Raw genomic sequence first — 11,933 nt, 5'->3', positions numbered from 1 at the left:
ATTGTAATAATTTTTTATTGTTTTCATTTATGGTTTACATTTTTTATTTTTTTCCGCCAATTTTTGCTTTTTTTTCCCTTAAAGTTAAAACTTTTCCGGTGTAAATTCGAGTTCTTTGTGTTTTATGTTAGGTTGTCGCATAGGTTTGCGTTTGTCTTTGTCTATATTTTATGTCACGTCGCCGCATAAGTTTGCATCTGTTTGTCTACGTTTTACATCATTGATGGTATACATTTGAGTTTTTATTTTACAGTTTTGGTCGTCGTTTACTTACTACTTAGCACGGTTATACATCTCACGCGCCGCAACGCGGGGCTTAAATACTAGTTAATAGTTAAAAGACTTATTTATCAAAGACATGTAGTGTTTGTCTAAAATCTAAAACAAGTCAATTCTCAATATAGATGGGTTAGGTTTGTGTGAAGAACCTCAACTAAAACGTCGACGTTTTAATTCAACAAATGTCCAAATCGAGATAACGATGGATAACCAAACCACCTAAAAATACAAAATAATTATATAATATTTAAAATATTTTATTCAACCAATAAACTTTTTTTTAATCTTTGCTACTTACAAGAGAAGAAAATTTGCTTAGGAGTGAATTCAAACATCATATTGCTCTAATTGAACCTCTTTCCCATTAAGAGGTTCATACTCGCCTAGATAACTTTCGAGATGGTTCGATAAATCGCCTTTATCGATGTTTTCATGATGGTATGACTTGCAAACGAGATAGAGAATCGTTTGGATCACGAGGCCGAAAAGAAATAAAGCCAGAAGCAGTACGAAACATAAAACGCCAAATCCGACACGCTTCCATGCCTGATACGAGCTCCCGTGCACAACCATCAAACTGAATAGGAATTGTATGAGTCCTAATGATAAATTAAGCAAAAAGAAAATTGCAACCGCAACCACTCGGTTTCCCTTGATCAAATCCATGCTCTTTGTCATAGCTTTAATCCCATACGAGCTCTCTAGAACCGAGACCACGCTTGCTAGTTGCCAAATCACAGTCATGTACACGAACCCCATCAAGTATACGATCAAGACCACGTATAAAATAATGGCGCTGACTACGCTATTAGGTAAAATCACAAAACATATAACTATGATGGATGCTGCGAAGAAGTTGTAAACAAAGAAAGCCGCAAACATGCACAAGAACGTGACCATGAGTCTTTTCCAAACCTTTGGGACGACGCTCATGACTTTCTTGAAAGTCAACTCACGTCCAGTGTAGATAGATGCAATCGTGTAGACGACTGCAGCTGTCGACAGAAGGGACAAGATTAGGAGTACGGTGAAGTAGGCGACCTTGAAGAGCCAAAAAGTGATCCATTCAGACGAGAGCGTGTCAGAGAGATTGTTGTACCTTTTTGTACCGGGGCGTGTGATTTCTTTTTCGAATTCGGTGTGTTTGATGTCTTTGAATAGCGAATGCGAGATCTCGATATGTGCTAAGAAGATGAAGGTTAGAGGGAGGATGAGGGTTAGGGTGATTTGGGCAAAGATTTTTCTCCATGATACTATGATTTTGTAGCTTTCTTTGAAGATGCCAAAGAGGCCAAGAAATTGCAATTCTTCTTGTTCTCTATCCATTTTTGAGAAAAATGAAGGTGGGATTGCAAATGATCCAATTGGTTTATAAAATGAAACCATGATGTTAAGTTCTGACTTAGACTTTTCAGCAACCCACTATACCCACCGAATTCAGCATAATTACCAAATGTGCCACTTCCTCAATAATATCAAGAAATCAAGAATAAGACCAACCATTACAATATTCAAATTACTTAAAACCAAACCCAATAATTAAAAAGTGATGAGATGATAAATCTGTAATTGTAAAACTATTAAATAAAATATGTTGGTTAAGGCCACATGTAATGGGGCGCGTTCAAGCAACATAGCGCCGGTATGGCGCCGATTACACCGCCCCCCGGGGCGCTTTGAGAAAAAAAAAAAGAAAGGCGTGAAAAATATAGCGGCGCGAGGAAGAAGAAACATTCAATTTTTTACCGTTACCAAACGGTCATATTTTAAAAAAAAAAAAAAATTCAATTTTTCTAATTTTTCACACTATAAAACCTCATATTCTTCCACTTTTTTTTACAACTCAAACCTCATACTCATTCTCCATACTCATTCTTCATATATTTTTTAAAAAGCTAGTCTCACTTTATAAAAAATGGGTTCCCCGTCGGAAGAGTCTTTCACCGAAATTTACCGAAGATATTTTTCGCCCGACGAAGACGCGGCCGAGGAAGAAGCGGTTACGAGTGCATGTACTTTTGTGCTACAAACATTTGCGCACATTCGGCCACCTCCCCCTCCACGACCCATCTTGCGACGCACCTATATCTTGCGAGATCGTGAAGCCGCGAACGAGCGTTTGATGAAAGACTATTTTGACGCGGCACCGGTTCACGGACCAAATGTTTTTAGACGACGTTTTCGTATGAGCCAAAGGTTATTTTTGCGCATTAACAATGACTTGGAAAATACGTACGATTTCTTTAAGCAAAGAATGGACGCACGAGGATATCTAGGCTTCACCTCAATTCAAAAGGTCACATCCGCCTTACGCGTATTAGCATACGGAAACACGTACGACATCAACGACGAGTATTTGAAGATGGCGGAGAAAACAACCCGAGATACCTTGGAACATTTTTGCTATGGTAATTTTTTAATTGTCTTTTATTTATTTACTTTTATACATTTATTTTTTCGTAACTTTTAAATTATATTTTAGGAATATGCCAGTTATATGGAAAACGTTATTTGAGAAACCCCACTTGGAACGACCTTCAAAAAATATATGAGGTGCATCTAGAAAAGCATGGAATACCCGGCATGATTGGTAGCTTGGATTGTCGTCAATGGCGTTGGTATAATTGTCCAACCGCATGGCGAGGTCAACATACGCGGGGTGATCAAAAAGGGCCAACTTTGGTATTACAAGGTGTTGCGTCATACGACCTTTGGGTTTGGTCGGCCTTCTTTGGTGTAGCCGGGTGTTTTAACGATATTAATACGTTAGAGGCTTCACCATTAATCGAGGGCTACATTTCTGGAACTATACCAAAGGCCGGTTTCCATGCAAACGGGAACGATTACGAGCATGGCTACTACTTGGGCGATGGTATCTACCCCGAGTATTCGATTATTGTTAAAACGTTTTCTGAAACTTTCGATGAAAAAAGGAAGTATTTTAAAAAATTACAAGAGTCTTCGAGAAAGGACATCGAGAGGTGTTTTGGGGTTCTACAGCAACGATGGCATTTTATCAGGAATCCTTGTCGCATGTGGCATAAGGATAAAATACGAATGGCCATGTATGCTTGCATCATTTTGCATAATATGATCATTGAGGATGATGGAAAAGCGATATGCCAAAACTATATTCCCGAAGATTTGGTCGAACTACCCCAAGCGACAACGGAAGAGAGACTCGCAAATGCTCAACTACTGCGATCTAGAGAAATACATAACACGTTGAAGGCGGATTTGGTTGAGCATGCTTGGGCGATTCGCCCAATTCGATCAAACAATGATCACGACGAAGATTCCGAGGAAGAAGTGGGGGAGGAATTCGAAGACGGGAACTTTGAAGACGTAGGTTTAGATGCTGGAGAAAACGAAGAGGAAGAAGGAGAGAACGAAGATGACACCGAAGAATAAATTTATTTTTTAGGTGTAATTTTTTTTTTAGTGTAACTTTTTTTTTTTAATTTTTAATGTAGTGTTTTTTATTTAATGAAATGTTTTTTTATTTTATAAAACTTATAAATTATTTAAAAAATAGAAAATTAAATTAATTGAGTAATGATTACACAGGGGCTTTATGACTACGGCCCCAAATTGCATAAAGCCCCATAAAGCCCCTTTGCTGACGTGGCATGCCACATGGCGCATAACGCCCCTTTGAGGGCTTTATGACTACACATGGTCTAAGTGCACCAAAATGTATTAAGTGACTTTTACACGCCCCATAATGTGTAGCATTTTAAATATAATTTATCAGTAAATGTATCGAACTTGAAATATATGCATGTAAATCTAAAATCAGGAATTGAATCAAAATATACTGAACTTATTAATTTTAAAACAATATATATTCCAAAATGATATTATTAATTTTAACGACAATAAAAAAAGGTTAGTTTTATTGTTTTTCTTAGCCATTTACTCAAGTCACCTAATACATAAAATAAAAAAAAAATTACATTATTTTACACGTTCTACACAATTTCAACATAATACTTAACGTTAGCCCTATTGAGTAATTAAATTAATGATGGTGTGACTAAGAACTCGTTTTCTAGGATAGTTTTGTAATTTAATCGATATCTTCTAGGATAGTTTTGTAAATTAATCGATATCCGAGGGTATTTATGTTATAATATAATTCCACAAATGCCTTCTTACACGGGGTTGATCAAGTCATACACGATGCATATGGAAGGTTCCTATCAAATATTCTAAAGTCTTCTTCCCCACATACGTTGACTAGTCAATGCATCATTAATTTTCAATCCATGTTCTAAAGTCTAAACCCATCATATACTCTTGACCATTTCAAACACTTGAACTTTTTTCCACAAATAAGAATGGACATTATATACAACACTAAACACTTGATTGAAGTTTTGTAACGCCATAAAACTCGAATTATTAACTTCGCTGGTAGTGTTCATATTTTATAGTATAAAATAAAATAACAAGGCTATTTAACCTAGTTAAATGTATAGTAAAACTAGTAAAGGAGGAAAGTTGTGTCAATTGTGTTCTAGTAGCAAACAAGAGGGACTAAAGGTGAAGGTTTTGGGTCAGAGTTTTAATTAAAAAAGAAAGCAGGAGTTTAGTGTGTGTTCTTGTGTTTGTGTGTGTATGTGTGTGTCAACATACATGAGAGAGAGGAAGAGAACTCTCAAACAACCCTAAGGCCGGTGGATGTGGCTTAACGCCACCCCGCAACCTCAGCCACCATAGTGCCCCGGGGCGCCATCGTCCACACTGCAAGAGTTAATGGGGGGCGCCATCCTCCTCTCGCCAGCACGGTAACGAAATGACTTTGAGTTGAACGATGATGGAATGGTTTAAAGGTAGGGGCGCTATAGTTTAGAGGGGGCTTTATACCGCACCCTGCAAGTTAAAGAAAGGGGCTTTAAAGCCCCTAGTGTGACGTGGCGTTGATGTGGCGCTGAGGTGGCGTGATAAAGCCCCTAGGGGCTTTATACCACACCCTCCAGCCTAACTACAAGAAACTGATTGTGAAATTGGAAGCTAACCTCTTGCATGAATGAAGAAATAACATCATCTAGCCCTAACAATCATTTGGTAAGTTGTATGATTTAATTTGGTAAATTTTGTATGAAGTGAGTTATGATGAAGTCACGAATTAGTATGAATTGAGCATGAATATATGTTATAAGCATCATATAGAACATGAATTATACAAGATTTTGATGTCATTTGATGTTTTGACATAAAACCCACTTGGTGATGATGAAGATGGTGACACCGGTGTATCACCATGTACATTCCTTGTGCAAATTTGGATGAATGATGTTGTATGTGATAAATTCTTGTTAAATAAATTGAGTATTTTGTTTTGATGAATGAAGGTGATAAGTAGGAAAAATAGCATGAAATACTTGTACATTATACTTAGAAAATAGTACGCACACCAAGTGTTCGATGAAATGTCTAAATGATAACAATACGTGAAATTGTGTGCTACCAACGGATGAATAGGTATAGGAAGTAATAATGATTTATTTGATGGAAAACTAACATGAGAAGTGTGTTTTAGATGGAATACATGTTGGATTTTCGGTTGGCTATATGATTTGGCAAAAGTTGCATTAGAAGGTTGTACTCTATTTCGGAGTGGTATAATATTCATCGTATGTTGAGTAATTAAAATTTAGAAGTAAATGTACACTAAACATGAAGCAAATAAGATCATTATAAGAGGTTGGACTTGGAATGATGTTGAGTTAGCTAAGTATGAGATATACTACATGTGAAGTTATGAAAATGCTAACATGCGTAAAAAATGATTATACATGTGTATGTGTATGTAACTAGTTGATTACATGGTTGTACGTATTTTACTACATGGGTATGAAATGTTTATAGTGCCATTAGTATGATCGACTACATCAATATGGACATATGTTCATAAGTTGGAAGTTTGTATACTCGACCGTTTACTTTATGAAAAGTCAACGAGCATGAGAATAGCATTATTAGAATCTATACTTTATATTAAAGCAAAACATCCTTTGCCATTTGGCATTTGATTAAACCTTTAATTGCCACATGGCATCTTAGGACACGCTAATGAAAGAAAATGAGTGATAAAAGCACGGAAGCCTTCTCCGCTTTTTTTTGTTCACCCTTATTCAATCTATCGCTATAACACCCCAAAAATATTAAATTATATATATGTGTATACATGTATAATTAATTATATTGATAATATTTGCGAAAATAAAACTAGTGTTATTTAACCTAGTTAATTGGATGTTATTAAATGATAAAGAATCAAGGGATTCTAACCCATTTTACATATCTTAAAAGTAGAGGGACTAAAAAGGGGCAAATTTGAAACAGATTTAATAAATAGAAATTAAACATAAAAATACACACTTGTGTGTGTGCTTCTGTTCGACCAAAATCCAGAGCAAACAAAGTTCTTCTCTTAAAACCCTAAATTCACCAAATCCTCTCAAAATCAAAGAAAGAAACAGATTTGAAATCAATTCCAAGCTAAATTCGTGATCACTATAGTTAGGAGATCACAAGGTATGTTCAATTTTGATATTTGGTGATGTTTTGATTTGTCATGAACTCTCATACATGAAATTCTTGAATGAATCTTTGATGTTACGGCAAAATTGATATGATTACAAGTCTTGGAACAAACCCTAGATAAGAATTTAGTGATTTTTTGTCATAACTTTGTGAATTGATGATTAACCATATATGTGCTATATGGGTTTTATGAATAAAAGAATGAACACTTGAATTATAATGATGAATTGGTGTTATTTGATTGTTATGATACAACTCTAGGTGCTGTTTAAGCATACTAGACTTATGATTTTGAAAATGATGATTAAACATGGTTAACTTATTAATCATAAGCTTGATAATTTTAATAAAATAATCTCACCCATAAGATGTTCGACAAAATGTCTAAATGATCTTGAAATATTGAAAAATATGAAAGGATCGCTTAATTGACTAGGTAGACGCATTGCGGCGTAAAATATTGTAAAATGAATTCTAAATGATAAATTCGAATTGAATTCTATAGGCAAATTGGGCGAATCATCGAGTGGTCAAGGCGGAACGGATACTCACTTAAAGGGAAAGCTTTAAAGGTACGCAACTATATGCTTCGTAGATTTTCGTTAGTATTTTTAAGTCTATTTATGTTGAATGACAAATGAAATGTTATTAAGTTCGGTTGATACTAAAACGGAGGATTCCATATGAATAAACAGAACGGATTAACTAGAGTCTAGCGATAAGTTAGAATGTAAAAGTGATGGATTTCACTATAATATTCAAACGGGTCAAAATGACTCGAATGATAAAGGTTTGGTAATATGAAAGCGATGGACTTCGCTAATAAAACCAAACGGGTCAAAATAACTAAAGTAATGACACTTTAGTTATATAAAAGGGATGGACGTCGCTAAGAAGACCGAATGGGTAAAATTGGAGTATTGATGTAAACCGGGAAGGTTGCATAGTTAATAACTCCGAAATACTACCCGGTTATGAGTAGAAAGTCATTATACGCATTATCTGAGAATCAGGAACGCAGATTAAAATTCGAAAACTCAGGTGTTGAGTACGACTAAATATGCCCAATTCCATATATGGAAATTGTGTTAAGTATGTTCAACTAGTTGTAGTTGAATGGGTCAAATAAACATAATACATGATTGATAACGGGCACGTAAGCCTCATGATTGAAGCCCGAGTACTAGGTAACATTCATAGTTAGGATGTTAGTATGAAATTGTAAGTAATTAGACGAGTTTGATGTTAAAACACAACGGGTCGAATAATTTTATAATGAATTTGTAAGTCTTAAGCTTATAAATCAAGAATTTTCCGAACCCGAGAAGTTAAATACACAAGTCTATGTGTTACGGTCGTTTAGAAACGAGTTTCGCGTAAATCAGACATAAATTGTGTAAGTTAGGAGTGTTTGAATGAAACATGGCATAGCTGGGCAAATGCAGCATTTTTGCAGGAAACTTTCTGTGCAAATGGGGCTGTCACGCTACGCGACGGGTGACACCACTTGCCGTCGCACCCTGCCAAGGCCTTCGCGTCACGCGAAGGCTGAGTTATGATCTCGTCGCGCTACGCGATGGTTAACGGAACTGGCAAAAGTTGTTTTCATGCTGGTTTTGTGTCATGAGCTTGTTTAAACATGTTTTAAAACTATCATAACTAACTTTTACGATGGTTTGGTTTATAGATGATCAGTTGTACTTTTGGGATGGCGATCAAGCTTGCGAAAGAACCAAATACACACTAAAATGAAGCTTCCGCATCAATAATAGTTTTTTTGTTATTAAGAACTCGTGTAAAACTTTTCTAAACATAGTTTAAATGTTTTGAACTTTATATAAACGTTGTTACGATGATGTTTTTGTGAAACGACATTTTTGGTATATAAATGCTCAATATTTTATATGAGTTATTGAGTATTAATATAAGGGTCTTACAAGTTGGTAATCAGAGCTTAAGGTTTAAGACGAATGTGTTCGGTTCAAGGCTTGATCAAGACATCTGGTAAGAACTAATTATAAATGAGTTTTGATTGAAAGATTTAATGTAGTAGGAGATATAAAAGTGTATGGGAGGAGTGTATTAATACGCTCGAACCCGGGAAATACACTAAGTATAAAAGGTGAGGCAAGTTATATACTTGACCAAACCGAAAAAGGAATAACACATCACTTATGATTAAGTGTGTGGAGTATAAATTTTCATGCAACGGAATGGAAATGAATTGAATAAGTTATTAACAAAATATTATGGACATTTCAGTTAAAGAAATGTCTGGTGCAACCAGAGGTGATTCGGCATCTCACCTAACTAAAGAGATGCAAGATAAGATTTCCGAGGAGGTCGAAAAGGCTTTAAAAGCTAGTCTACCGCAGTTCGTCGATAGACTACAAACTACAATCTTATCGGTGGTGGATGATAAGATAAGCGAACTGAAAGAGAGTCTCACGCAAGAAAGAGATAAGGGTAAAACGAAAGCATGACCATATAATAAGTTTATGGCATGTAAACCCCCAATCTATAATGGCGAAGTTGATCCAATCGTTTGTCAACGATGGATTAGCGACACAGAAGGGGTTTTCGAGAGAACCCATTGTGATGAGACCGACTTCGTGGCGTACGGAACCGGCCAATTAAGAAGTTAAGCGAAGGAATTGTGGGATAATCTGAAAAAGGAACAAGGAATCGAGGCCACTAGAAATATGACGTGGGAGGAATTCAAGGTACCGTTCTTTAGACATCACATCCCAAAAGCCATGATCAACAAGATCAAGGAAGAATTTATCCAGTTAAGGCAAAAGGGCCAGTCAATAGACAAGATTACTGCAGTGTTTCTAGACAAGCTCAGATTTTGTGATGAGCTAGTTCAAACAGAAGAACAGAAGATCTACTATTATTACAACATGTTAAGTGTGGAGTATCAGGAGTTTATGGTTCCCTCGAAATACTGACATCTTACGGAAATCGTAAATGCCGCACGGGAAAGAGAGATCGAACTGAAGAAACAAATTGAAAGAGGCGAAAGGAGGGTGTTGGATGTGAATCCAAGCCCCACGAAGAAGCAAAAGCCTAATGAAATTTCGAAGAAAGGAATCATCAAAGTGGGGTCACCTCAATGTAAGATATGTGGGAAAGCTCATAAGGGCGAATGCTATTTCAAGAATAAACCATGTCCTACTTGTGGGAAAGTGGGACACACGGTTGTGAATTGCCCGGGAAAAGTGTTGGTGTGCTACAAATGCTACAAACCGGGACATAAAAAGTCTTAGTGCCCGGAGTTGGTTGGAAGCAAAGAAACAACAGACACGAAGTCCGAAACCCGGAAGTCAAGGGCAAGGTCTTTCCACATAACGGCCGCAGAGGCCAAAGTTGAACCTGATGTGGTTTCAGGTACATTTCTTGTAAATTCAATTCCAGCACGAATTTTATTTGATACGGGTGCGAATAGATCCTTTGTTTCACATCGATTTATTCATCACCCTACATTTACGTTAACGAAATTACTTGTGTCTCTAGAAGTAGAAATAGGTAATAATAAAAGTTTTATTGTTTGTGATATGTGCCGGGATTGCAAATTGAGCATTGACGATGAAGAATATTTCGTTGATTTGATTCCAATGTCGATGGGAGAATTCTAAGTGGTAATCGGGAAGGATTGGTTATCTCGACATCACGCGAAAGTAATATGTTACCATAAGGTGTCACACCCCGACCGCGTATAACATACAACCGCGGCGGAAAACGTCGGGGAGTGTTGTGGACAGAATTAATTGTTATACAACCATGGAAATTAAAGTCACATTTTATTTATCAAACACGGGTGTTACATTGTCTTAAAAGGAAGTACAGAATTCAAAACATAGTTATACTAGTTCTATCTTCATTTTTAGTCTCTAAGGCACAGGTCCGCCCTACTATCGTGATCAACATCTTATGGAACAGCTCCTGAAAACACATGTGAAAGTAGGTACGTCAGCATAAAAATGCCTGTGAGATACATAGGTTTTGTGAAAGTGGGATTCATGACTTGAGTTTTAGAGAAATGTTTAATAACAGTCAGTCATGAACCTTGTAATTTGTCTCGCTTTGTAAACCATTTGAAAAACGATAATATCAGATGATATGTATAGATGAACGTAAGGTTAAATGAATAACCTAGTAAAATGAGTTGAATAAGATAAGTTGTTTTGTAAGACAATGTTTTATGAAAAGTATGTTATTTGTATAAAATGTTATATGTCTAAACTGAAATGATTTAGATAACGCTAAGATATGTAATATTATACAAACACTTATATATAGGAAGTACCACCGGCGTATCCACCATGTTTGCATCATATTACATACTCCACGTTACTCAAACCATTTACCCAAACCATCCACCATGTAAGATTGTTCTTGTATAACTCAATTGTCAAGTGTTATTGTGTAAACCATGTCAAATGTCTATGTTCAATGCAAACCACCAAATGTGTATGTCAATGTCAACGTGTTTACGTTTAATGTAAATCATGTAATGTGTATCCCAAAATGTATCATGTACGGTAAGCGAAATGTATCAACTTAAACCATATGTAAAAATGCACAAAACAAGTCGTTGAAGTAAAACGTGGTTTAAATCAGCGTTATGTTCTGTGGAAAAATGCATGCTCTATTGATATTAACATTTATGCGGTATTGTGAAATATGCATACATCCAAGCCTTGAGACTGTGGCGATAAACCCTTAAACAAATTAAAGGTTTATCTAAGTAATGTATATCGAATTCGGTCATTCCTTACAATCCTATCAAACCCAGGATTTCAGGAACGGGAGTTGTCAATTCCTATGGTACCACTACCTACTAACGAACGGCGTGATCAATGTTAATGAATGTATTGTCCCATGTTAAACAAACCAAATGTCATAACAAAATGAAGGCATGTGATGTAAACAATTGTACTAAGTATGCTAAGTAAACATACGAAGCAGAAATGTTTATGTAAATCAATGTGTCCATATGCTGAATAAACATATGCAACAGAAATGTTCATGTAAATCAATGTGTCCATATGCTGAGTAAACATATGCAACAGAAATGTTCATGTAAATCAATGTGTCCA

The 11,933-nt window shown here is 36.0% G+C and overlaps 1 protein-coding gene across 1 annotated transcript; it reads right to left on the bottom strand.

Moving 5' to 3' along the window:
- Positions 1–606: 606 nt before the first annotated feature.
- LOC110913937 lies at positions 607–1,605 on the bottom strand. Its single transcript, XM_022158752.1, has one exon. The coding sequence runs from the start codon at positions 1,603–1,605 to the stop codon at positions 607–609; it is 999 nt and encodes a 332-aa protein (XP_022014444.1).
- Between the last annotated feature and the right edge of the window lie 10,328 nt (positions 1,606–11,933).

The sequence above is a fragment of the Helianthus annuus genome, chromosome 8 (genome assembly GCF_002127325.2).
Source record: "Helianthus annuus cultivar XRQ/B chromosome 8, HanXRQr2.0-SUNRISE, whole genome shotgun sequence".
NCBI lineage: Eukaryota > Viridiplantae > Streptophyta > Magnoliopsida > Asterales > Asteraceae > Helianthus > Helianthus annuus.
The sequence above is the reverse complement of the archived record's forward strand: the minus strand, read 5'-3'. Positions and strand labels throughout refer to the sequence as shown.